Source organism: Scomber japonicus, chromosome 5 (genome assembly GCF_027409825.1).
Source record: "Scomber japonicus isolate fScoJap1 chromosome 5, fScoJap1.pri, whole genome shotgun sequence".
NCBI classification, from domain to species: domain Eukaryota; kingdom Metazoa; phylum Chordata; class Actinopteri; order Scombriformes; family Scombridae; genus Scomber; species Scomber japonicus.
Window position 1 is genome coordinate 13,665,506 of NC_070582.1, and position 26,739 is coordinate 13,692,244.

A 26,739-nucleotide genomic window follows, 5' to 3' on the forward strand; every position below is an offset into this window, starting at 1 on the left:
CTTTTTTAAGGGGCATTTTTGGCTTTAAGCCTGACCTCACGTGAACCCCTAGCCACATCACCTAAATATACAGATAACAGAACATTTGACTTCTGAGGATCAATACATGAAGCCAGCAGACAGCCTAGGATTTGGACCATGAGCTCTAAACCTTCAACTATTCACTGCTTGGTTACCAGAGATTAAAATCTATAGGATGAAAAATGTGGTTGTGGCTATGTTCATTCCTATAGCTTTGTCTTGGTGTTAATGTGTCTCCTACTGGACATTGAGCTCAACAGTATCAGTTTACATAACACCAAGACAGACAGACAGAAAGACAGACAGACATGTGCCACTGAAATCAGACCAGAATAGACTGTAAAATTGTATTTAATCTCTCCTCTGCGGTCCAAATGCTTTATGTAAAAATACACTTTTATGCAGTACATATACCCTAAATTGTGATATGACATGCTGCATTCAGGATTTTACAAACAGGTTCTTTGGTAATATGTTATTTTAACCTAGCTATTAGCATTTATAAGCTATATATAAACAATTAATACATGGTTTATAGCACATTATAACACCATAATTCATTTGTAAGCACATATTATTTATCTTTAAGTGTGTATGTGTCAATAATTATAACTCCTCCTTTAAAACTCCTTTTATGAAGCATCCATAACTGGTATATAAACAGTTAACTAAAAGCATTTATCAATTGTGTATAAACATCAATTAAACCAACACAAACAAAGACAATTTAAAGGATTATAATTTTGTTATCAGGCATTTTTAATAGTTTATATACTAGTTATTACAGGGAGCAGGTATAATTATTTCTAAATACATAAAAATATTTTTAGAAATCCTTATATTTGCCTAAAACTACCCAAAGAATGCCATAATGTGTACCATGTATTAAGTACAGTATCAGTCAAAAGATTGGACACACCTTCCAATTCACTTAAATGAAAAAGTGTGTCCAAACTTGACTGGTATAAAGTTTAGTGGTGATTAGTTGGGGTTAAAATAGTGTTTTACCTGATTTTCAGTACATTTAATGGAGAATTGTTCCATTAAATGACTTTAATCTTTAAATTCAGCTTAATATACCAGCTAGCTTCTAAAACTGAAATTACCAGGCACTTTTTACAACAAGTGGTCTTTTATGTGAGCTTTTGCCAGAACACGGGGCTCGGATCACCTGATATCTGCAGAGAGGATAACACAGCTGTCAGTTAGGTGAGGGCCGTGTGAGGTGTGCCCTTGTGCAGCCACATGAAATAAATGTGTCATGGGTTGAGGGCAAATCAAAAAGGGTTGCATTGTGGTGCAGCAATTGTCAGGTGGACGGGGAGTCTATTTTAACGGGCCATTCACGTGAGACTTGGAATACATAAATCTTTCACTAATAACCATAAAGTGCTTTTTCTTTTCCTGACTAGCCATTGTTGCTTCCCTCTCTGATTGCCCTCACCATCAAGGTAAGTTTCACATGATAATAAACCAGAGCAATTTAGCAGAAGAGAATAAAGGTGAATTAGATTTATCAAAAGGGCTGAATGACCTCTTGAATTAAGTTTTCAAGTTGCCGTGACAGCAGTCCAGGTATCTAAGTGTCTGTCTCTTTAACCATAAGTTTGTCTGGATCAAGTGAAGTCCAGTTTTAGTTGAGGGAGTAGTGAAGACTAGATACTACGGCTGGTATTTATGTACGGGACTCTGTGCCATGCTGCTACTTTTGTCAAGGTCTTAAAGCAACTTTTCAAATGTAGTTCTCTGGCTTTGGCTTCTGTGACACCTCAAGCTTCTTAATGAACTTTGCATCCCCAAAGTGAGAAATGTAACCTGAGGCTTAAACTGCCTGCCAAAGTATTGGTTGCTGCTTTCAGCAAGATTGACCCATCGCCATGGCCGAAAAGCTGGTGTGATAAGTGATGATGGCTCGCTCGTATAAAGTGGCGACCCCCTGGGTGGAGGGGCAAGGCTGCGGGCTTACTAAAATCTTAGGCTGAATTGCTTGTTTACCTTGACTTTTGCACCCTGTTAGGCTGGCTTAATTTTAATGGGATATATTACAATGTTGTGTCAGAAGCACTGGCATGCTTACATCTTGCTCTGAACACTTAATCTGTTATTATTGCATCATGCTATAGTTAATATAAGTTATTAATTCAGAGATAATGTTACAAAAAGGTCAAATAAGGATACAGAATGAGAAGGGGATGGAAATATGATAAAAGACAATGTGGCTCACTAGCTTCCAGCAACATTTGTCATTTTATTGTTTTATGATTCTCACAGTCTTATGTTTGATATTGTTTTTCTGTTGGCTGCCAAAGTTTCCTGTGGCTTAGCTTTCTCTGGCATCATCAAGGCCACAGCTGCTGCTGGGACAGAGCAAAGCATGGGGGCAATGTGGCCAAATATAGCCCTGCAACAGGCTCCTAGTCAGTTCTTCAATACAATAGGAGGGATTATGAGCTCCTGAAAGTATACTGAAAAGTATTACAAAGCCATGGAGCACAATTAAGCCTAAATAAATGTATTGAACTGTTAATCAGTTGGATTCACCCATCACATAAATATAGGATACTACTGAGACTGTGTAATTTATATGAAAAGGAGTCTGTAAAACTATGTGTGATACAATATGAGTTATAAATACATGTAGAGCATGACTTGTAAATCTTTTTTTTCTTGTTGTCTACAAAGGGACTATAAACTGCAGCCATGTCTGAAGGGTGAGTATTAGCCCATCAAGGTTACCGTTATTCTGTAATTCAGTTTTGTATTATTATATATTACACTAGATTAAATAATAAGCAATTTTTTTCCCCCCTGCTTGTCATTTCACATGTTTATGAAGACCGGTGAGTTAACATAACAATTTTCTCTAAATAATTAGTTAACCATCAGAAGTGGTGCAAAAATGTTTATGCATTTCATGCTTAAAAAGACATTTGAAAACATTTTCCAGTGAATATATTCAATGTATATAGAAGGGCACAAAATTAGCACTGGCCACCAGCCAAATACTGGTAAAATATGCAAGTGGCTGGTAGATTTGCTTTACACGTCAGCCAAAAAAAACCCCAAACAAACAATGGAAATGTTTTGAGTGGCAGGTCAAATTTGAACATTCACTATCCATTTGGCTGCTGGACAAAAAAGTTAGTTTTGGACCCTGATAAACTGTACTTTATACCTTATACATCTACTATCTATCTCACAGAGAAAGCCAAAATATTCAGCTACACGTCGACTTCAATTGAAGGTGGGTCTTTTAAACCTTTATGTAAACAGTATGTCCCACTATGCCTCATGAGAAAGTCAGTTTTTGTATTCACCACAGATCTTACATTTGTACAGTCTAAGCTGCTGAAGAAGGCAGCTTCTCTGCTGGTAGCTGAAATTGAAGAGAAGAAACGTGAGAGAGAAAGGACAATGAATGAAAGCAACCCTCCACTGAAGATGTCAGGTCTGTCAACCCAGGAACTCCAGGTACTGATTCCTGATTACTGATCATCATGATTCAATCATTATTTTTACTTAACATAATTTCTAACTTCCTTTTTCCATTGCAGGATCTTTGCAAAGAACTACATCGGAAGATAGACGTTGTAGATGATGTACGTTATGATATGGAGGTTAAGGCATCCAAAAATGAAAAAGAGGTACTGCAGATTTGATTTCAGGGATTAAATGTATACACTTAATGACATATTTGGATGTTGTAGTTGCCTGGTTATTGCTTCTTCTTAAACTATGATGCTTGTTGCATAGATCCAGACACTGGCGCAGAAGATGACTGAGCTAAAGGGGGGAAAGAGGCCTACCTTAAAGAGGGTGAAGAAAACAACAGACGATATGCTGGGCACCGACGCCAAATTCATGTCTTCCAAGGCTGATTTCAAGGCCAACCTCAAGACAGTGAAGAAAGAGGAAGAAAAGGTGAAGCTGTTAGCTTTGACAATCATTCACAGAATGAGGGGGAAAAAAAGTAGTTTACAATCTACTGTATATCTATTTTACAGAGGGAAGAGGTGACTGACTGGCGTAAGAACGTGGAGGCCATGTCTGGTATGGAGGGCAGGAAGAAGCTGTTTGATGCTGGACAATAAGAAGGTGCTCGTGTGAAAAAAGGACACAAGCACTCTGGGACACAAAACCCTGAGGTTGCAAATACAGTGTATGTCTTTTCTAGGTCCAGGTTTGTTGTGTCCATCACTTCCTTTTGTTAATCTTTATTGTTCACTGTCCAACTCTCACAAGTTCTCCATAACAAGAGAAAACTAAGCAGGTGTTGTGGAGAATGATGTCAACGCTTGCTACTTTTAAATGGGGAAATGCACTATTTAGATAACACAGTATTAAAATAGTTTTATTATTCAATGAATACAAACTTGTATGAACAATACCTCTCTTTGCCATAAATGTATTAATGTGAATTGTATAGTATATACATACTGACCATTGCAATTGATATTGAATAATTATATGCTCTGAAGAAAATGCTGAGTAGTTTTGTCAATTTAAGATATGAGGTTTGGTGTCTTTCAAAGTGCAGTATTTGTATTACATAGATGATGGCGCTGTCTCACAGTCTGTAATACATGTGATGCTGATTAAACAACCATTAGCACTTTTCGGCTTGGTTTCTTTAGTTTGTTCAGATTTCAAGATTTCATCTATATTTTTAATATTTATCAATAACAGTCATAATCATGATGATGTATCATAATTACCAGACAAAACAAAACATTAAAGACTGCCCTGACATCCCGGTGTTGCGCAATGGGAATATAGTGGTAAACCTTGTGTAGGGGGCTGCCATGTAGAGGTATAGTGATATACAGACTCCTCAGTCAGGACAGAGGAGTCTATTTTGGTTAGCCACTCACAGAAGGATATAGGAGCCATTAAATTTGACTTGAGTTTTCCTCTTGTCATTTAAAGACTGCCACTGCTCACCTCACCAGGTTTTCTGCAGGGACAAGAAGGTATGTTGATTCCTGTAACAGTGTGAATGGTGATTATTTACACTTTACACATTATATCACCTGAGACTGTGTTGGTTTATGTAGAAAACTTTAATTAGTAGCAGGTGACTTACTAGATAGACTGTGACACTTACAAACCTGCTAGAAAAATACAAACTTGCGGATTCATTATTTGAAAAATATACGCTTTCATTACAGTTGGACCATAAATTAGATATAAAGAGTCAAAAATACAACATCACTTGTTATACTACCTTGTATAAAACATTTACATTTGAACTATTTTAACAAACGCTAATGGGAATATTATTTATTCCAAAGCTAACCCCTTATGTTTCAATACATACAGTCAAAAGTTTTGACACATTTTCTCATTCAATGAAAATGAAGTGTGTTCAAACTTTTGACTGATTTATTTTATAATTTTTTATTTATTTATGTTATTTGAAACTAATTCTGAATTGAGTTCCGCACAGGCTGTCGTGAAAGTGAAAATAGTCCAATTGGGATTAAAAAAGATCCTTCAAACATTCTGCAGCACTCAAGCATGTGGTGTTGCAAATTGAAAGGCTTAATGCTGGTATGACACCATACCAAGGTCCGGATGACTGAGATCCCTTACTTGACTAAGAGGCAGATGAACAGTGTTCATTGTAAAGATATTGGTTTATACATAAAATACATAGTTCCTTTATATCAATTTTAGTTTAGATTAGCTTTAGAGAAAAAATATAGATTATGGGGCCATATGCATGAAGTGAACTGCTCCATCTGGATGATGTGCTTTTTCTGATTTTAAATTGTTTTATTCTCCATAGACAAAAGGCTTCCAAACATGTCTGAGGCGTAAGTTATGATTACTTTTATTACGTAATTCAACATGTCAAAAGTCATGGTAGTTCTTTAGGTGTTAATCATGTCAATACTGTCTTTTATTGCTTTACCTTTTCCATGTCTCAATGTCCACCACAGACCAGTAAGTTATTCATATGATTAATACATATTTGAAGACTCTTTATTTAGAAACTATGTGTGATTTCATATACCATAGCTGTTGCTTTATAAAATGTTTGCCTGCTTCTTTTTTGTGTAGAAAAAATCAAAGATCTCTGCATCTCGCAGACTGGCTCTTAAGGTAATATCTTTTTGTCTTCAATACAATATAATTCATCAATAATAATTCACCCAACAAAATAACAATAATTGATCCAGAGAGTTAATAATTCTCATTTTGCCACTAATTTCAGACCAAACTGCTGAAAGTAGCAGGTGCAATGTTAGAGAAGGATAAGGAGGGCAAGAGGCAGGAGAGAGAAGCTACTTTGAGTGAGAGAGTGCCTCCTCTTCAGCTGTCTGGTTTGTCCACACAGGACCTTCAGGTATGTGCAGGTCACCGCATGAACCACCCATCATATCAATGAAACAACATGGTGCAAATACTTCATGCGTACATCCCTCTCATGCAGTGCATATAGAATGTACATATGCCTTTGTCGCCTATACTTTGTATTTCAGCTATTCATCTCACACCTACTGGTTTTTAACAACTTGTACCAGTAAAACAATAATTCATTCAATTATTAAATATGTGGTATGTGGCCAATAATAATGAGCACTATCAACATATAATTTATCATACATTAGCATGAATAAAAGACACTTGGTGTAAGGTTTCATAAATAAACTAGTGCTCTAGTAGATGCATTAGAACTCACCTTAAATTTTGCACTAAAGTTAGATAGAAGTAAGAATACTTACCACTATACTTCCAGTTGTCACAGGAAATGAGGATTTTTGATCACCTTTTATCTTGTATTTGGAAAAAAGTTAAAATGCAAAATGTTTTGTTATTTAAAAATAAGTTGTTTAATGGATTTTTGATTAATAAAAACATAATTATGTCTCATGGTATATAATTAAGGCACTGCTTTATTTTTCATGGTTATTTGTGGAATGGGGTCGGGGGACTGCATCACTTATAATATCTATAGTTTAATGAAATGGAAACCAACCAGAGGATTAAAGGCTTCTTGTGACTTTGTTTGTTTGGTGACTTTGGTTCTCTGCTTGTCTGCAGGTAATGTGCAAAGAACTGAACCGTAAAATTGACGTAGTAGATGAAGAGCGCTATGACGTTGAAGCCAAAGTACTGAAGAATAACAAAGAGGTTTGTGTTTATTCATATTTGCTGTACATGTGAATTTAAGTCTGTTTTTATGTTTTTTTGTGTTTATTGTTTATTTTTAATGATTGAATATTATCTTTATAAGCATTCTTTGCAACAAGAAGAAGCAACATTATAGAAATTATGTTAATATTTTTATTTACCACTAGCATTTAGGATTTATTGTTTTACTGAGTGTTGTTGTAATTATTATTAATAATAACAATAATAATAATAACGTAATTTATATAGCACCTTTTAAAAACAGAGTTTACAAAGTGCTTTGACAGACAAGGCAATAATTGTATTTGTAGTCATTTTAATTGTGACTGAGTTAGATATTTTTTAACTGGCTGTGCACAACTACATACTACTTACTTGCATTATCAATTGTTTCCTGCAGATCGAAAATCTGTCTCTTAAAATCTTTGAGCTGAAGGGTAAGATGAAGCGACCTGCTCTCAAGAGGGTGAAGATCTCAGCTGATGCCATGTTGGGCGCTCTGCTGGGCGCAAAGGTCAAAGAGTCGGTGGACTTCAAGGCCAATCTGAAGACAGTGAAGAAGGAGGATGAGAAGGTAAGACCAGCAGTTAGAACATTAGATTGATTTATTTTTTCAATTCAAGTTTTCCAGGCTATGTTGATTTCTTGGTTATAAGATTAACTATGGCACGATACTTGTAGTATTGCTCGTTATTTTGGGGTTATTTGTGAAAATACAGTATTTCTAAGTAATATTTTCTTCTTATAAACAGAAAGAGGAAGTGACTGACTGGCGTAAGAACGTGGAGGCCATGTCTGGTATGGAGGGCAGGAAGAAGCTGTTTAATGCTGGGCAGTAGATTTGTATTTATGGACATTTTAAATATCTTTGATGGATCTAATGTAATTGTTGTGGAAGAGAGAGTAGAGACTATTAAGAGTATAAAGACATAACTAGCAAACCCACAGTGTAGGTGTGAGTGTGTTTGTATTGACTTTATATTTGTAATATGCAAAAGTATTCAGATTCAAATAATAAGAATTGTATATATTTTGCATTTAAATGAGTTACACTGTGGATTTGTGGTGTTTGGCACTTCAGAAATTGTCTACAGCTTAATCAGAGATAAGAACATGGTGAAATGTGCTGTTTCTTGGTGTTCTGGAGATGTCTGAAAAAGAAAAGGGTTCATGTGACAATATTAAATTAAAAAAAACTGATGCTAAACTTCCATTTTCAATCTTCTAATTTATCATCGAAGCTACTTTTTGACACTCGACTGGGACGCGGCATCCGCCAGATGGTGGCGATAGTTGCAGGACTTGGCACTTGTCAACTGTAGCAGCTGAGAAGTTGTTAAATCATGTTTGTAAATCAAAGCGGGCGTAACATTCACATTAAGAACTTTGAACATCCAAAAATAAGCGGTCGCAGGTTCAGGGCTGCAATAAACCCCTCACTCAAACAACAAGGGAACAGCCAAAGCACACAAGAACAATCCTCACTTCTACTACTGCTAAAAATAATAATTATTAGTTGATATAATTGAGACCATAAATAATCCATAAATAAATAATGTACATGATGAGATTAGTCGATTCATCGATTAAGAAAGTTGAAAATCAGCTGCTCAAATGTTAAGATTTGCTGACTTTCTTTGTCTTATATGATATTAAAGTTAATACATATTTATTTTCACTATATATATAAATAATATTTGAACATGTTCCATTGGGAATTTGAGATGGGCATTAACTATTAATTTATGAACCAATAATATACACATTTGTGCAGCCCTAATATTAAAAATTATTTTTCAAATTATTGAAATAAAACAAAATAAGATTGTCGATCATTAAATATTTAGGGATCTCCAGAAATAAAAAAACCCCAAATAAATAAACAACTATAAATACATGATAAAAACTATTAATAAACTTCATTGCCCCATCATATTTAAAAAGGATGCCATTAAGTAGATGCTTTCATCCAAAGCACCGATGAGGGCCCTAATAAGGTGTCAAACCTCTAAGTGTGGGTGAACTATTGAATAATTTTCTGCTGCTCTTTTCAGTCCTGACAAATTAATATGAGAAAACTGTTTTCTGTCAGTAGATCAAATATGATAAATGATGTTAAACAAAGCAAATCACAGGGGTAACTCTTTTACACATTAAGGCTAATTTATTAGTCATGAAGTGGCTCTGGAAGATGCTTGTCAAAATAACCCACTGATAATGTCATCATGATGTCACCGGGGGGACATTTTATAACTGGAAACCTGCATTCCAGGTGGTTTGGAGGTGTGGAGTTTGAAAGACATGAGCATTTACCATGTAGGGAAGGGTTTGAATTAAAGATGCCATTGGTTGCATTGTTTGCGAGGGAAATGTAGGGTCCAGCGCTCTTGGAGCTTGATCACTATTAAATTTAATCATATTAAAAATAAAACTAGCTCAGCCTCTACAGCTTAATTTGGATCACTTTTTTAATCCATCTCTTGAGAGTCAACAACAAGGCTCATTCATGACTATTCTTGTTTAATCATTGGTTGCCTACCTATCCTTATGTGATGGCATGAGTCACAGTCCTTTGACTGAACATTTGACTCCCTGTTACAACAATGACGCAGACTGAACTGCGGCTGGCTCAGTTTACAAACCATCAAGTCCTGACCAGCACCTGTCTTTGTTCCTCTACTCCTCTAAATAAAACCAGGGTAACCTCTGACTTTGTTCTTACCTCCAAGGTGGTACCGTGATGCGTAATCAGGGAACAATATTTTCATCACACACATGTGCATGAGTAGCGATGTATATAAGGTTCAGGGGTAGTTCTGAGGAAACGGATGTGCACTAGACATAATGTAATAATGTGGTGACACAAGAACATAAACACAATCCCTTAATAAACTGCAGCCTTAGATTGTCTTAGTAGATGTCCAAATGCGACCTCTTATGTATACCTCTTTTAGATACCTATAGATGGACTTCTTAAGGCAGTCCACATTCACATTAGGACGGTGTTTATTCTATTAATAAAGAAGCAGATTGAGTGAATACTGACATGTAGTTTGATGACTTTCTTCTGTTTGACTCCTTATATATCGGATCTAAACTCTAACATGTTGACCCTGGGCATATGTGAATGTGTGACACTGACCCAGCACAAGTGTGGTGACCCATTTAAATGCTCACTGTCACTTCCACCAACAGGTGGTGTCAAAACCACACAAGATACCAAGGGTTTGAGCCCATAAATGAAATTTTATTGCCCCCGTTCCTCTCTGAATATTGTGGTGATGCTATGTGCAACAGTAAATGTCACTGTTGGTGGAGAGACAGTTGCAGTAGCAGAGACTGGATTCTATTTTAGTAAGCCATTCACATTTGGCCGAGACACTATAAATCTGATTGATTTTTCTCCATCGTGTCTCACAAAGTCCCTGCTTCCACCCTCACACACACTTTTCTTTAGTTTGGAGGTGCATCTGACGGAGCCGTCTGGTTTCATTAAGGTACGGATTTGATCATTTTCAGATACATGTGGATTAGAGTAAAACTGGTATGGTGGTAAAAAATATACTTATTAAAACAATTACAAACTGTTAACTTTGAATCAGTAAAATATCTGTTTCAAAGAGTAGCATTTTGCTGTCTTATTTGGTATCATGAGTAACATCAACAGCAAGTTGAACATTGTCATCTTACATGCCTGTGGATTATCTAGCCATTCACCTTTTTTGTCACCTATGCAGAGACTCTTGTCAGTTATGTTAACACATGCACTGACTCAGCACGTATATTTTTTGCATGCAGTTTTTTTAAATTACTCTAAATTTGCTCTTAGTATTTTAGAAAGGTTCATCCTGTGAGAATACATGTGTATCAAATTGCAAAGTAATTTTTGCACTATTATTTAATTTAGTTGTGATATGTATCTGTATCTATTTTGTGAAACAGCTGTAGGCTGACTAAAGTAGAGCAAAGAACACTTTTCTTCTTCACTTGAAATAAGAGAAAATTGATTGGGAACAGTGTTTTGGTACAAACGCTGAATTAAAATCACAGTTTATCAAAATAACCTGATGAAGGTGTGTGTACCTAAATGCTGTTCCCAATAAATCTTCTCTATCTTGCAAGTGAAGAAAACAGAGTGCAGTTTTTTTGTTCTATCGTAATTCCACGTGAAAAACAAAAACTACAATTCTATCTATATCTGTACTGAATACATGTAGCTAACACATGATCATAATAAAGTAAACTAATTATTTACTTCTATGACTCATACAACATTTCAATCCGTCGTAAGGGATATACGTGACTTTTAAGACCCTCCTAACTCCACCACAGGAACAATTAGGTGACTGAGCAATAAATAACTTGGTGTGGCAAGCTTTAATAGGACAATGAATGTTTGGAGTGCGTGAAATACTTTGACATGAGAGGTCATAAAGATCATCAATCTTCAGCACACAATTCAATTGAGCAGGTTTTAAAGGTTAAAGAAACTAAGTCTTGTTGCGATTAAGAGTTTGTAACAAAGAAAAGAAGAAGAATTAAGCATTTTCTCTTTACTTTGCTAATTCCAGTGTGAAAATTTAAGACAATCATGGCTGATGCGTGAGTATACTTTCAGTTTAATTTAATGTGTTAATCAAAGTATATTGTAAAATTATGTGTCAATATTCATTATGTAATGTTCACATTTATTTTCTCTCTTGATGGTGCACTGACAGACCAGTAAGTACCTTATTATATAACCTTTATATAAGCCCTTTTTTCAATCATTTATTTGTTGATTCACACCATATAAAATACTGTTTTGTGCTCCACAACATGTAGTATACTGTATGTTCAGAGTATATACATTTTTTTTTATCTGTGAATTCTAGAGGAAATCAAAGATCTCCTCTTCTCGAAAGCTGGGGTTGAAGGTAAGACCTGTATTTATTGGGATATTTTCCTCTATTCGTTATTAATATTATGACTGCCATACTATATGAGAATGTCAGCATGCATATCATTGTATACTCTTCAAATCCCTAAAGAAAAACAATGACTGCAAGCATAAGCAAACAAAGATGTATGGCCAATTCATTGCCAAGATACCTCATAAAGTAGTGTGTATGTTGCATTAAACATATATTGCATACAAATGTGACATATGTTGTATCTAATGATTTTAAAAGGATGTGTTACATATACTCATGTTCATGTATTATGATTCATGTTCATGATTCATCATAATAATGTAATTAAAATTCTGATATCTATTTTGACTTTTGCCAGATTTCCATTGCTCTGATTGCTCTACAGATCACAAAAAAATTAATCAACAATGATTCTTTATCTACTTTGAATGTTTCTTCAGATCAGAATGTTAACAGTCGCTGCTCAGATGCTGGATGAGGAGAAAGAGCAGAAAGTCAGTGAAAGAGAAGTTGCTCTGCAAGAGAGAGTTCCTCCTCTAAATCTGTCTGGTCTGTCCATGCAGGAGCTTCAGGTATTTCCTCCAATTAAATTATTTCCATGTATACCCCCTCAATCTCAACCTCTACTTGTGGAGTTTATGTTATATTCTAATACCACTAGAGGGCTTCTTACTATTCTACAGGACCTATGCAAAGAGTTGCACCACAAGATTGATGGTGTTGATGAGGAAAGGTACGATATTGACCTCAAAGTGGGCAAAAATGAGAAGGAGGTGAGTTACTCAAGAATGAAAAGCAATATTTAAAATAAAAAAAAGTTGCATGCTGAAATATTTCAGAAAATTACAGCATCTGGTGTCTCAACTGTGAAGACAAGGTCCCAACTCAAAGGAGTGAAAAATTAACAAACAATGCCCCCAAGTGGCTGCAGTGAGAATAACAAGAACTAACAAAACAAAGCTTCTTGTTCTTGGAAGGTAAACCCTTCTAAATATGTTATGTAGGACAAAATATTGCCCCCCAAATATTTGAAGTAAAGTTCAACACTTCGAATTTTAAACTGAACCGCTATGAAAGCTGTAATTGTCTGTTGGCTGTGTAAAAATGTTAGTAGTGGGAACTAAACCTCTTATAATCACTTTATGGCACTTTAAAATTAAGTTTGGGAAGTGAATGAATGAACTGATAATAAAGAACTGCACATATATTCCCAGGTGTAATCTATTTTACATTAAATAATTTAATTCATAATTTAATTTAATATTTTTAATTACAGCTGAAGACTTTTCTGTTTGTAACTGCTTTTTAATACATCCCAAATTAAATCCAAATTTTAGAGTTAATATCTTACTGCACTGCACTGTAAGTAGTATTTAAATGTATTTTTAATTTGCCCTGTGTTGCTTTTATATCCTGTTTTGATTAATTTTATGTTTAATGTAAAGCACTTTGAATTGCCTTGTTTTTTAAATGTGCTATACAATTAAATTATCTTGCCTTGCTTTACATGTTGCCAGTATTGCTAAGAAGGTTTGGTGTTGAGTAATTATTGTGTTCAGTGCCACTAAAACACTGACAATACATTTAAAACTGTAAACGTAGCAGTTAGAAATTGTTTCGTAAGGTAATTCACCCCAGAGATCCCATGCCTGTCACATATGAGCATTGGTTTGCTTTTAACGGCTGCTGGAGGAATCTGATTAAGTAAACAGTTGAGTTCTTGATGCTGACAATTTGTGATGATTACTTTTTCGTGGTTTTTTATTTTGTAGACTGAACTATTGCCTAATTATTTGAAGAAATAATCAACTGATATTATGAACTCAGATCATAAATGTATACATGTGGAAGTAGAGTGGTTGGAAGAAAACTAAACAAATTGATAAATTCTGTCTTAACTGTGTCCCTTGATTCTTCTCATAAGACTTAAATAACATTGCACAATAATAAAACTGTAGAGTTAACACACAGTTATGGAAGAGCAACAGCAAATCTTTCTATCACATGATTCCCCAAACAGATTGAAAACATGCGTCTGAAGATCATTGAGATTCAGAGTAAGTTCAAGAAACCGACTCTGAAGAGAGTGAAGATCTCTGCTGAAGCTATGCTGAGTGTTCTGCTGGGCTCCAAACACAAGGAATCGATCGACTTCAAGGCCAACCTCAAAACGGTCAAGAAGGAAGAGGAGAAGGTAAACCTGACTTTTGCTTTAACGCCAGATAATAGCTATTTCTGTATTTATTTGTATAAAATTGTGTTTTTATGCATGTTATCTTGACTATGTTACGTTATGTTTCCAACAGAAAGAGGAAGTTACTGACTGGCGTAAGAACGTGGAGGCTATGTCCGGTATGGATGGCAGGAAGAAGATGTTCGACGCCTCTGGAAACTAAGAAAAAAATGTATTATTCATGTTTAAATGATCTTCTTCTCATAATGAATTCCTAACATTACTTCATATATATATATATATATATACTGTATGTCTCATCTACAGTACATGAAATAAAAAATGTCTGGTTGGACAAAACCTTATAAAACCAGGATAATCTTGCTTTTTGTAATTTGTTAGAATAAAGGAAAAATCAGCAGAAAAGTATTTCCTAAGAAGAGAGATTGTAGGCTTCAAGTGGTTAAAAATGAAAAATAATTGAATAATATACTGTATGCTAACAGTACATTGAATTGTATTTTAGGAACTGTTGATGTTGTTACTGTGTTAATGATGCAGTAATCAATTGTTTGCTGTAGCATGTTTTGTTCTCACAGTTCTCCTCTGCTGCCTTGTGATGGCAGCAAAACCTTTCAAACCATTGCTGCCAGTTTTGGAATGACCGGGTATAGCCTACTGACCGTGGAGAAATATTGTTTGTCCCTCATAAATTAACCGCTAGAGTATCAGCTGTTATAAACCGTCATCTGGTTTGCTAGGAAATAAAACTCAATTGGCTATTAAAATACAACAATTGGATTGCAATCTTTGTTAAAGTTATAGCACTGGGAGTATGTTATATGGATATTTGGTTTATGTACATGGAACCAGCGATGTCTCTCAATAAAAAGAAACCAATTCTGACGTTTTTTCTTCACTGTGTAATTGAACAATCCCCTTGCACGGTATGAAGGACTGACTCTTTGATTTCACACACATTACACTGGACTAGAGCTAAAACTTCACCTTCTTCTCCAAGACGAAGAGACAGTGGTACTAAGAAAGCATCACAGGTGGAGGGTTACAGCAAGAACTTTCACACCTCATACATAAGGGATGTGAGAGATGCGGTGCAAGAATGGTGAGGACAGAGGGTCTATTTTAGTGAGCCACTCACATGAGCGCTTGAATCTATATATCTACCCTCTTTCTGTCCTTCTCGTCTCAGAAAAAGACACCTAGTGAGTATTTGTCATCAACTGTATAAGGTAAGGCTTTTTATTTTCAAATAAATAACATAGAGAATGAAGGGATGAAACAGCTAACAAAGGCTTTCATTGCAATAATCTTGAGACAAATTGTGAGAAAATCTTCCTACTTCAAACCCACCAGTCAGTGTTTCAAAAGCGATGGCAGTTTTTTATTCCTTCTAACAGCATTTATGTTTATGCCAGTAATGGCAGATATAAGATTTTACCACATGAAAATTCTGAAGAATTCAAGATTTTGCATGCAATTCAGAGAGACGTTGTTTTTTGTTTTGGGGGGTTTTTTTCTCTCAAATTTGAGATCAGCTGATGTCCTTGGGTCTTAAACAAAGGTCTAAGCTGAAGTTATGAATAACACATCAAACTGTTAATTTGATTGTTTGTTTTACTTTGCAAACGTTTCCAATTGCCTACAATTGAATAGTGCCATGCACATTTAAGAACATTTATAAAACATGTTGAGAAAAAAAACTAGAAGGAATTTTGCTAACTTTGATTTACATGCTCATTTTTTGAATACCTGCCATGTAACTTCAACTATTTTTGGCTTTGTTTTAGAGATTTTTTTTAGTCATAAGTTTGACCTTAAGGCAAAGTCATAAATTGTTTGTGTGCAGCTATGGGTCCGCAGACAATAGGACTTTCTAAACCAGAACTGATGAAAACTGACAGTCAGACTGTCAGTTTTGCTTTATTTGCTTTTCTTTTCTTTTCTTTTCTTTTTACACTGATAGATTTGACAAGGGGAGACACAGAGAACTGCAACCATGTCAGAGGCGTAAGTCTCATCAACTTTTATCTCAGCAAAACTCAAATGTTGCATGTGAAATATAAAAAACCTAACATACTGCATTTCTCTTTCCCCCTATGAATTATGGACCTTCTTCCTACACGCTTAGGCCATCGGTGAGTTAGACAGAAAAAATGTTTTAAATTAATTTTAATTCTAACTATGTTGAAGGATGAGTCTATAGTATTCAGCACTTTAATTACGCAAATATGTTGAAGTGTCTCGACTGTTCATGGTATTAATTGACCTTATATACCAAATAACTAAATTATATGAGGGAGGGGTTTTCAAAGTCTGAGACTGTGGGCCTCCCCTCTCCCCGTCTCAGTTTACTTGATTAGTTCTGCTCAATTTTTGGATGCCTATGGGATCATGATAATGTTATTTGATCCCATAGACATCAACAATTGAGCCAATATAGTGTAATACTGCTGTTTGAGATGCTTCAGAGCAAATACAGGTCTGTCTGAAGGCATTTATTAGTTTCTGAATCTGGGAAAGTGGGAAAACAGCACAATTCCCCAAGACTACAGTCTCTTGACTATCTCTTTAACCAAATCATACATTTAGGCTATTCTATGTGATCTCCTTTAATATTTTTTCACTTCCATTCACTGAGCCTCACATAAAAACGTTTGGAGCCCCACTGGGGAGGCTCACCTCCCACTTTGAAAACCTATGATATATGGCATGAAGTAAATCCAACTTTATAAGAAACCTATATGTTTTGCTCAGGCTGTAAGTAGTCATGTTTCATCTTTGTTGAATCAGAACAAATATAATGTGCAAAATGTAGAGAAATCAGATTCATTCATCCTTAATGAAATATCCTCACGAATAGAGAATCTGTCATTAGGTTTGTTTTGATTAGTGAAATGTGAATAATGATGTGCTGGATTTTACATTCACTGTATTACTTGTGTACTCTTCTATATTTTAATATTTTGCCATCATTCTGAATGAAATATGAACCATCTTCTTTTCCAGAAACCAAAGCCAAAGATATCTGCATCCCGCAGACTGTTCCTGAAGGTATTTCATGTGTAACCGTGTGTTTGTCTTGGAAAATAATGCTATAGAAAGTATGTTCTTTAAGTACTTTAAACCATAAGATGCAATTCTGTATAATGATTTGTACATCAGACCAAACTGCTTAAAAAGGCCATGACCATGCTGGAAAATGACAAGCAAGAGAAGCAAGCTGAACGAGAGAGAACCCTTTCTGAGAGAGTCCCAGCACTCCAAATGTCAGGCATGTCTACGCAAGAGCTACAGGTATATTTATCATGTTGACGAACTATGTGTTTTAATCCACAGAGAAGAGATTTTAGTGGTTGTGGCTCAGTCCAAATCTACTACAAATCACAAATTTCCCCCCTATCTCTTGTGACATTTAGCTGCAACCTACTAGTTTTGAGATATCCGCCAACCAAATATAATCAAGATGAACAGAATTTTGTTTTCAGTGCTCAAAGTGTTTAAAACAGACATTTGAAACCCTCAACAGCATTGTCACTTATCACGAACAATTCCCCAGTGAATAAGAATAAACCTTTTTAATTGGGATCATTACAAAATTCTAACAATTAATCTGTGGAACATGAAAAATTATACCAAAAATGCTGCATGTATTTATATAAATTCACATTTATTGTACATTTTATATACAAATTTATGCCCCTACATGTATTGCACTGTACCTTACTGTGTCAGCATTTTCATGAAAGTCTGAACATTATCCTTGTATTTCTAGATCAAATAAAGTCCTACATTTGGTATTTAAAATCAGTCTCATAAACCAAAGGTTTCTGTCCACAGAGTCTTTGCAAAGAACTACACCACAAAATTGATGTTGTTGATGAAGAGCGGTATGACATTAATTCAAAAGTGACAAAACATGATGTAGAGGTAAGAGGCAATATTATTTGGGATATGACCATTTTTAGCGAATGGCTTTGCAACTAAGCACATGGTTTTGTCATTTGTGTTGTAAAAAAAAAAAAAAAGATACGAGACCTGACTCAGAAGATCGTTGAGTTGAAGGGCAAGATGAAGAGACCAGCCCTGAGGAGAGTGAGGGTGTCTGCTGACGCCATGCTTGGAGCTCTGCTGGGTGCAAAGGTCAAAGAGTCTGTGGACTTCAAGGCCAACCTGAAGACTGTGAAGAAAGAGGAGGAGAAGGTAATGAAAATCATCAATTTATCATAACACTATGAAGTGTCGTTTCAGTCCAATGTTCTTTATGTAACTAGGGAATTCCAGTCAGTATAACACTAATTTCCAAGAAACAGTGGATATATATATTAAAAATAACACACTACACATATGATAAAACATATCACCATACCTTCTAAAGAAAAAGTCAACAAGATTTTGGTGTGGAGGCTTTGAAGATTTGGTTACAACAGACTACCTGAGGGTATAGATTTCATTTCAACTTTGAGGAAAGAACACACAGCACAAAATCAGAGTAGCATCATGAAAACGAGTAATACCAGTCTAAATCCAGGATTTTAACACTAATGCTAAAGCTAAAGACATATATTTCTTGAGCATACTATATGCAGATGTGACAGATGGTAGAATAATTAAAGCAGATTCAGACAATGACTAAAAAGAAACCTGTGGAAGTGAAACCTGGATAGTTTAGATGACTTTAAAGGAACTAGAAAGTAGACTCAAAACAACTTGAGACTTGTTTCATTAGTTTAAAAAATGTGGAGCAAGTAGGAATATTTGCAGAGTGCAAAATAATGAGTACTTCTAGGTTTCAGTCAGAATGAGTTGATACAAAGTCGAAGCATCACTTGGGGATGTCTCATTAAATGTTATGTAAGGGAGCTACAGTGTGTGGACCTTTATCTTTTTTTTACATTGTCTTTGATCCAGCACCTGTTTGAAGCTTATTGGATGTGTGTCTATTACACCTTTTGATACAAACCTTTTTTGTTTTAACCTTTTTGCCCCACAGAAAGAGGAAGTGACTGACTGGCGTAAGAATGTGGATGCCATGTCTGGTATGGAGGGCAGGAAGAAGTTGTTTAATGCTGGGCAGTAGTACAGTTTTGGTGGATATATTTGTGAAGATAATTGCTGCTCTATAACTGGTGAAACCACTGAATCATGTGACCAATGTTCACTTTCATGAAAATGAAATTGAACAAAGTGTAAATTCTGGCACTGTTCATGTTTCAACTGTTTGTGCAAATGGCAATAGTGAATATATCAAATGTATGATAATCCTCAAGGAATACATAGTTTTTTACATAATGTAAAATATATTATGGAAAACATGTATTTTATATATTGGAGCACTGTACTGCTTTGTTGTTTTTAGGATACATATGAATTCATGAACACAGCACCACCATTGGCTGTCCATATCACCTGTAGTGAAGTTACTTGCTTGCTTTTTGACCTCTGTTACAATAATGCAGACGGGCACATTTATCAACATTTATGAATATATATTTGTATAACATATTTTCTCCAGCACCCATTCTGCCTACAAAAAACATCTTTTGAATCATATCGTTTTGTCTTAACATGAAAACATAAAACACAACATTTTTGTGTTTTTATTTATTTATTTTGCAACAAGAAATGTGTCAGCTAGGTTGATATAGAGAATGAATACACATTCCAAGGACAGTCAATTTTGAAAGGTCAATTGTTTATGGATTCACAGCAATGTGACCATCCTTGAAAAAACGAAGACGTCACAATGCAAAGTATCAGTGTTATAAATTGTGTATCAAATAATAAAGTGTAATTGATTTTACTATTAGTTTCTAGTTTGATTTCCAAGAAAAGCTATTATACATTTATATGTATAGATAGTGTGATGTAGAATTTAATTGATTCCTGTGTTGTGGGAGCAAAGGTTTGTTCACAGTCACATTAATGTGGGGACTCACTTCTCATCTGGGGACAAAAAAAGTCTGTTACCTCCAAGATAAACCATTACATTTTGAGGGTTGATATGTGGTTCATGGTTAAGGTTAATGTTAGGGTTAAAGGACATGTTCACAGATTTTCCAAGTCTGCATTTAAACAACAGCAGGTGCCCAAATGAACAATGGAATAGGTTTTCCTTGCCATAATCATTCCTCCTGTTCGTACTGGCCATTAGAGGATCCCTTCATAATGCACTTAGAATGTAGGTGATGGGGGCCAAAATCCACAGGACTCCTTCTGTGCAAAAATATATTTAAAAGTTTATATGGAGCTAATATGAGGCTCCGGCTGTCTAAATCACTCAAATCAAGTAGATATCTTTCAATATTTAAGTCTTTATAATGCCAAATTCTTTAGTTTTTGTTGCTATACTTCCACCACAGCTCAACAGGGAAACACTGTTGAGGTACCATAAAGACAGGGGGAATTTGACACTAAAAAGACTGTAAATGTGATATCCACTTGATATGACTAACTCAGACTGCTGTAGCCTCATATAGCTTCCATCACTTGAAAGTGCATATGAAGGCGATCTTTTGATGTCCAGTATGAACAGGAGGAATGATTACAGCAAGGAAAACTTCTTTCAGTGATGTTCAGATTTTTTTGTTTTAAGATAGACTTCAAAAATTGTTAATCTATTCTTTAAGTTGGGTTTCTGGGGAAGTAAACACAGTGTCCTCCTTAGTGAGAACAGTTGTGTAAAAAGATTCAACATTCAAAAAGTCAGTTTTAAACTATGGCCTGATCGATAATGGATTTTTGGGACAGATGCCAATACCAATATGAGGGAATAAAACAATATATCAGCCGACAATCTTATACAAAATATGTACATAAACCCACTTTCCCCCCCAAATATGATTACCAAACACTTGTGACAAAGATATGGAGGCTGTGATATTTTACAGTTTAAGAATAAACGTGCTCTGAAACAGTAAACTTCACTGAGAGTTCAATATGTATAAACTTGACTTAAGAAAAAGGATTAAATACATAAACTGCTGCCTATACATCTTTTAAAAAATAAATAAAAAATCACATATTGGCCAGTATATAGACCGATATACCGATATATCTTTGATAAGCCAATACCATCAGATAATATTGGGTGACCAATACATCGGTCTGGCTCTACTTCAAACACAGAAAGTAAAGTTATGATTCACCCTGGTTAAAGTAGCCTCACTGTACATTACGTGGGAGTGAACAGCAGCAGTGGCCTAGTTTCTGAAACTGTAAAATTAGTTTCGCTCTTTAAAACTGAAAATACTTTATTGATTCTAATTTATGTCCTCCCAGATTGCTCTCAAGTCTCTCGCATTGACCGTGAGACACACGCATTTCAAGCAGTTCATGGTTACACCCTAAGCCCACCGCACAGAAATGAATAAAGGCTATAATAGGCAGAAATGGACGGGCGAGGCGTAGGCCTAATTCTCTGCTGAGATCACAGCTGTTAGACCTACCAGCCAATCAGAAAATACTATTTCTTGTTGCTGGGTAAATTCGGAGTCTGTGTAGCCTCTAGCTACCCAAACAGCCCACAACTGCATATAACCTCTGTCGTCAAGGCATCAATATCTGACACACACACTTACAACACAAAAAAAATTCAACCTTTTAAAAACATGTCTGTGCAGCTGATAGGCCTACACATTTATTTAAAAAAAATAAAAATAATTGTGAATTACATTCTTCACATTTAATACAATTCATGTTTTTTCTCCAAAAATAGGTACAAAGTGCAAAAACTGAGGAATAAACTCTCTGCTCTCTGAAAGCTTCATTGAGGATTAATCTTGCTGTTTATATGTGACTGATGATGATGAGGTATTCCTGATTGGTTGGTGTGCAGAGACTAATTATGCTGAGATACTGTGAGTGAAGAGTCTGAATATGAATAGTGTGTGTGAGGGGTAAGAGGCTCATTTGGGGACAAATATCTTTTTCTTATTGATCTATTTGGGATCAATATCATAAAACAATTAATTTAATTTAGCTGAATTAGTCTTTTATTTGATTAATGCATTATTTTCATGTCTATTTGTGCTGGTCAATTATGAACAGTACCTATGTAAAATTGAAGTGTTTTTTAAGAGGGGGGGGGGGGGCAAACGCACAGGATTTCGAGTGGCTCCGGTCCTAACAAAATGTAATCTCACTTCAAACTGATGAAATGTGAGAGCCCTGCTTGCATCATTTTCAGACGGGTATATATCAGTAGATTGTCTAATTAAGTTGTTTCAAACGGTTGTGCCTTCCAACAAATACAACATAACTTCTCTCAGAACTGTAAACTACAGCATAAATACTGTACTATCACCTATAGTTATGTTTGCTGGCCGGCAACACCCACATACATTTTATTGCTCCCTCCTTCTTCCTCCACCGACCGGACGTCCCTGCTTCTCCCAATAAGGGCATAGCGTTTGACTAAGGTACCGCCCACACGCGAGGTTCTCCATCTGATTGGCCAACCGGAACGTCAATCATCGACATTCAAGCAAACACACTACATCGCCTGCCAAAAATTCTGTCAACACTGACGACTGTAGCAGCTACATTCAGGCCGGATTAAAACCCACATAGGGTAAGACGACATTTTAACAATATTATGATACTTTGGAAGAGTGGAAGGTTCTTACATGGACCCTCTTTACTCGGACTGAGCAGCCATATTTGAAGTACTAGTCATTTATATGGCAGCATATTCAGTACTACCATTAAAAGCTTCTCAGTTGCATCCAGTAAAACATTGTGCAGACAGCACCTAGCCAACATTATTTGTCATTTGGTGCCTATATTAGGACTAAGGTTAACAAGTAGGGGTATAACTGCTGTAGCTGTATTTGGGGCACCTTTACACCCCATGTTGTACACACTCTCATATTTGATACAACCCCTAACGTTTTACTGGCACTGTCTGCAAGTATGCTTTACTCCTGAGCCCAGATCAGATATACAGTCCTGTGACTTACTGAAGCTACATTGTAGGCTGTGCTGTTCTATTTAAATTTATTTAATATTTCAACTCTCAACTAACTTCTGCTATCATTTTACTTCCTCACTGTTTCTGCTAATAATGTTCATTTCTGCTTTCTGAATATGTGCAGGTTTGTGCTGCCGGTGCTGCAGATGTCCACCTACAAACTCTTTCTGCTGAGGCATGGGGAGGGGGCCTGGAACAAAGAAAACCGTTTCTGCAGCTGGGTTGACCAGAAGCTGAGCGAGGATGGGGTGAAGGAGGCCCAGGACTGTGGCAGGCTTCTGAAGGAGCAGGGCTACAAGTTTGACATGGTGTTCACCTCCATACTCAGCCGCTCCGTCCAGACTGCCTGGCTGGTGCTGGAGGCCATGGGCCAGGAGTGGGTATCTGTGGTGAAATCATGGAGACTCAACGAGCGACACTATGGTGCCCTGATCGGCTTGAACCGGACAGAAATGGCTCGTGAACATGGAGACGAAAAGGTGAAGTTGTGGAGAAGGAGCTATGATGTCACTCCACCTCCGATTGACGAATCCCACCCTTACTTTCTGGAGATCTACAATGATCGTAGATACGACACTTGCGATGTGCCGAAGGAGAAGCTTCCCCGTGCAGAGAGCCTAAAAGAGGTGTTGGTCAGACTGCTGCCATACTGGGACAGTACTGTGGTGCCAGAGATAAAGAAAGGCAAAACTGTGCTCATCGCCGCTCATGGAAACAGCTGCAGGGCCTTGCTGAAATACCTGGAAGGTATGCTGCTATACTGCATAAGGCTATTATACACAGTGCTCTCTCAGCATTTGTCTTTGTGGGGTGAATGCATTCAGTTGAATTCAGCCGCAGCTCTTGGACTCTACAGGCTGCCATATCTAATCGTCATTTGGGAAGGACATATTTCAGTGCCAAAAATGGAAGGTTGAACTTGTGCAAAAAGGCCACTGAGTTAATGTTACATTTGGCTGTGGCTATGAAGTCCACACTGACCTTTCACTGCTCTCGTAACCTTTGGGGAGTTCCATGTGCTACAAGCTTAACTTACAACATTGACTGTTACATAATATTATGCAGCACAGGTTAAAAAAAAGGTGTATTTCTGTTAATCACTTCATAATGGACTAACAAGATTTCATTACAGCTTTCATACATCAAACTTAAAATTTAAATTAATGATAGCGAACTGCCATCAAGACTGGTTGTTGCTAGTTTGTGATTTTAATATTACTGTTTTCATTTTCAACAGGTGTATCAGACGCAGATATAGCCAACGTGACTCTACCCACAGGGATACCCGTACTGCTTGAGCTGGATGAAAACCTCAAGCCTGTGAAGCCTCGGCAGCTGTTGGGAGACCAGGCAAAGATTCAGGCAGCTATTAAAAAGGTAGAGGACCAGGGAAAAGCCAAACCATCAAATTGACATAGCTCTTTTCTTGCTGCCTTTGTGCACTATAAATTTATAGGTACAGAAAAAACCTAAACAAAAAGAGACTCAAAAATCATTTCATAACATGAGACAACAACAACAACAGATTGTTGTTTAATGTGATTTAAAGGACAGGTGTAAGTCTTACAGTGAAGTTACTGTATATGTTACAGCGGCCTGACCTGGATACAGGATGTGTGTGTCACAGGCTGGTACGATAGGGACAGGAAAAAGATCAGCGGTGTACTGTAAATGTTTCAGCACTGTGTGGAATTGTTTTTTGTGTAAGCACTGAGGAAGCGTTTGATTTGTATCAGTTTTTAAGCTATTCATCCCTACTTTTTGCCTGCATGGTGAACCGACTGAGGTTATTTATTTATTTACTAATTAATCTATTTTAACTAAGACTAAAAAACAAAAGTGAAATATGTCATATTCAGATGGGACAAACAAAATCTGTCCTTTCTAAAGTATTTTTTCTGTTACGCTGATCAGCTTTAGGAACATCCCCTTTCATTTTAAATGTGTGCCTTCAGTATTTAATGTAGTGCTCAAACCCAGCTTCTTTTTGAAAGCTTATCAAGCTGGTCTTTTGTGGGGATTTTATTTAATAATGAAAGCACTCCTCTAACAAATCATACCTCATAGAAATTGATAGCCAGGCTGTTCATTCCAAGAGTGAGCTAATTGTAAGCCACAGAAATGCTGTAAATATGCAAAACATCTGAAATCTACTTTACCACATGAGTTACATATATTTTTAAATGGCGTACTCAGAAAGATGTTGTTTTTTCTGTGAGGTTTATACATTAGATTAACACTGTGGCTAAGAACCATAGCTACATTGGTATGGTTACTGGTTTATACTTTGCACTTTTTGGGGAAATATGAGGATTTATTCCCTTGTTAATTAAATGCAACAACTGTGAATGGTAAATACCATTATTTTGAATAAAGATAATTAGAATATATGGGGTAAAAACAAGCACTCTTTGGGGTCTCATTTTAAATTCAAAATTTTTATAATCCATGTGAAGTTATTTTCTGTTTATGTTAATATGTTAATAACATGAGGGAAATGTTACAGACTGCTCTTGTGTATGCCTGCAGCCGCCCAATCTTTGTCAATATTTGTCAGTTTTTGTGACAGCTGTACTGTAGTGGCGTTGCCTGTATCGTGTCTCTTGTACCGTGCATCATTTATGTCTTCTGGTTTTCCCAGACTGTATGTTACTTTACACTGTTTTGTACACTGATCTTTTAGGTCAACAGGGAGAAACATTAAGAACATGCATTTGGATATTTGTAATTTGATGTCTTCCCTGCTGTCTACACCTACTCATAAGGAGAGTTTGCAAGATGAAATAAAAGGGAATTTAAATTTTCCTTAATACGACTGTTTTTATTTCTGAATCACAGTCAATTTTCAACTTTGTTATAACTGAGCTGCAACAGGAAGTCGTGCAGGATGTCACGCTGATACACAGATCAGATAAATTTTGAGAAGGAGCAATAGAAACTAATAAGAACAATTTCTGTTTGAGGGAGTACATAAATTCCTGCAATTTGGATGCTGGTCGCTTGAGCCCACTGGAACCAGTAAACAATTGAGTCTGCTTGGCTACCACAGATGGATAAAGAGGAGTGGTTCTTCATGTCTTAACCATTTCTGTAATTTAGCCAAACCAGTAGGGCTGAGACAGGGAGAAACCCTCTAATTGGATGGAAATGCTCTTAAATGGATATCAGCATGATTCTCTAGTCTTTGTGGCAGCAGTGGTAGTATGTTCAGTATGTGTCTGGGTAGATATTTTATACACCACAGTTTTTATATGTATTTCATTTCAATCAGGCACATTTCTAAACATAAATATAAACTTCACTTGTCATTTTACTTACTTATATCATTATTATTATTATTTATAAGGTATGTATTCATACCAGCAGAGGAATAACTATCAAAGGTCATAATTGATGTTTCATCTTAAAGACCTTTACACATTTAGTGATGCATAATCTCAACTCAATCTAGGGATAATCATGAGGAAAAGAAGCCATCTTGACTTTTATTTATGCTGACTGTCTCT

General features: G+C 36.1%; 5 protein-coding genes across 6 annotated transcripts; all 5 read left to right on the forward strand.

The window, feature by feature from the left end:
* The first annotated feature begins 1,898 nt into the window (after window positions 1-1,898).
* On the forward strand, window positions 1,899-4,328 carry LOC128359381 (troponin I, slow skeletal muscle-like). Its single transcript, XM_053319875.1, has 6 exons — window positions 1,899-1,913; window positions 3,224-3,265; window positions 3,361-3,492; window positions 3,576-3,665; window positions 3,775-3,942; window positions 4,026-4,328. Exons 1-6 carry the CDS (start codon window positions 1,899-1,901, stop codon window positions 4,110-4,112), a joined length of 534 nt encoding a protein of 177 aa, XP_053175850.1. The 3' UTR covers window positions 4,113-4,328.
* A 1,498-nt stretch (window positions 4,329-5,826) lies between these two features.
* LOC128358450 (troponin I, slow skeletal muscle-like) lies at window positions 5,827-7,997 on the forward strand. Its single transcript, XM_053318732.1, is given in 6 exon segments — window positions 5,827-5,841; window positions 6,085-6,126; window positions 6,239-6,370; window positions 7,069-7,158; window positions 7,559-7,732; window positions 7,911-7,997. Coding segments are annotated over 6 exon segments (540 nt in total).
* Window positions 7,998-9,761: 1,764 nt separating this feature from the next.
* On the forward strand, window positions 9,762-14,467 carry LOC128359382 (troponin I, slow skeletal muscle-like). The gene is made up of 6 exons (XM_053319876.1): window positions 9,762-9,890; window positions 12,033-12,074; window positions 12,512-12,643; window positions 12,755-12,844; window positions 14,092-14,265; window positions 14,378-14,467. Exons 1-6 carry the CDS (start codon window positions 9,762-9,764, stop codon window positions 14,465-14,467), a joined length of 657 nt encoding a protein of 218 aa, XP_053175851.1.
* A 2,783-nt stretch (window positions 14,468-17,250) lies between these two features.
* On the forward strand, window positions 17,251-19,342 carry LOC128359383 (troponin I, slow skeletal muscle-like). Its single transcript, XM_053319877.1, has 5 exons — window positions 17,251-17,316; window positions 17,428-17,559; window positions 18,103-18,192; window positions 18,292-18,465; window positions 19,256-19,342. Exons 1-5 carry the CDS (start codon window positions 17,251-17,253, stop codon window positions 19,340-19,342), a joined length of 549 nt encoding a protein of 182 aa, XP_053175852.1.
* A 3,411-nt stretch (window positions 19,343-22,753) lies between these two features.
* On the forward strand, window positions 22,754-25,820 carry bpgm (2,3-bisphosphoglycerate mutase). Of its 2 annotated transcripts, none has more exons than XM_053318726.1 (3): window positions 22,754-22,834; window positions 23,358-23,980; window positions 24,471-25,820. In XM_053318726.1, exons 2-3 carry the CDS (start codon window positions 23,380-23,382, stop codon window positions 24,644-24,646), a joined length of 777 nt encoding a protein of 258 aa, XP_053174701.1. In that variant the 5' UTR covers window positions 22,754-22,834; window positions 23,358-23,379; the 3' UTR covers window positions 24,647-25,820. The 2 variants fall into 2 exon arrangements, with proteins under 2 accessions (XP_053174701.1, XP_053174702.1); XM_053318727.1 differs by lacking the exon at window positions 22,754-22,834 and adding an exon at window positions 23,107-23,234.
* The last annotated feature ends 919 nt before the right edge of the window (window positions 25,821-26,739 follow it).

What these genes read in the sequence shown, in the direction of transcription:
- LOC128359381 (XM_053319875.1), top strand. An exon ending in CATCCAAAAATGAAAAAGAG is followed by an intron (nt 3,666 to 3,774) that starts GTACTGCAGATT and finishes CTTGTTGCATAG; the next exon opens with ATCCAGACACTGGCGCAGAA. An exon ending in TGAAGAAAGAGGAAGAAAAG is followed by an intron (nt 3,943 to 4,025) that starts GTGAAGCTGTTA and finishes TCTATTTTACAG; the next exon opens with AGGGAAGAGGTGACTGACTG.
- LOC128359382 (XM_053319876.1), top strand. Translation starts at nt 9,762, where the DNA reads ATGACGCAGACTGAACTGCGGCTGGCTCAGTTTACAAACCATCAAGTC. An exon ending in TGGGCAAAAATGAGAAGGAG is followed by an intron (nt 12,845 to 14,091) that starts GTGAGTTACTCA and finishes TTCCCCAAACAG; the next exon opens with ATTGAAAACATGCGTCTGAA. An exon ending in TCAAGAAGGAAGAGGAGAAG is followed by an intron (nt 14,266 to 14,377) that starts GTAAACCTGACT and finishes TGTTTCCAACAG; the next exon opens with AAAGAGGAAGTTACTGACTG.
- LOC128359383 (XM_053319877.1), top strand. Translation starts at nt 17,251, where the DNA reads ATGAACCATCTTCTTTTCCAGAAACCAAAGCCAAAGATATCTGCATCC. An exon ending in CCCGCAGACTGTTCCTGAAG is followed by an intron (nt 17,317 to 17,427) that starts GTATTTCATGTG and finishes TTTGTACATCAG; the next exon opens with ACCAAACTGCTTAAAAAGGC. An exon ending in TGTCTACGCAAGAGCTACAG is followed by an intron (nt 17,560 to 18,102) that starts GTATATTTATCA and finishes TTCTGTCCACAG; the next exon opens with AGTCTTTGCAAAGAACTACA.
- bpgm (XM_053318726.1), top strand. Translation starts at nt 23,380, where the DNA reads ATGTCCACCTACAAACTCTTTCTGCTGAGGCATGGGGAGGGGGCCTGG. An exon ending in CTTGCTGAAATACCTGGAAG is followed by an intron (nt 23,981 to 24,470) that starts GTATGCTGCTAT and finishes CATTTTCAACAG; the next exon opens with GTGTATCAGACGCAGATATA.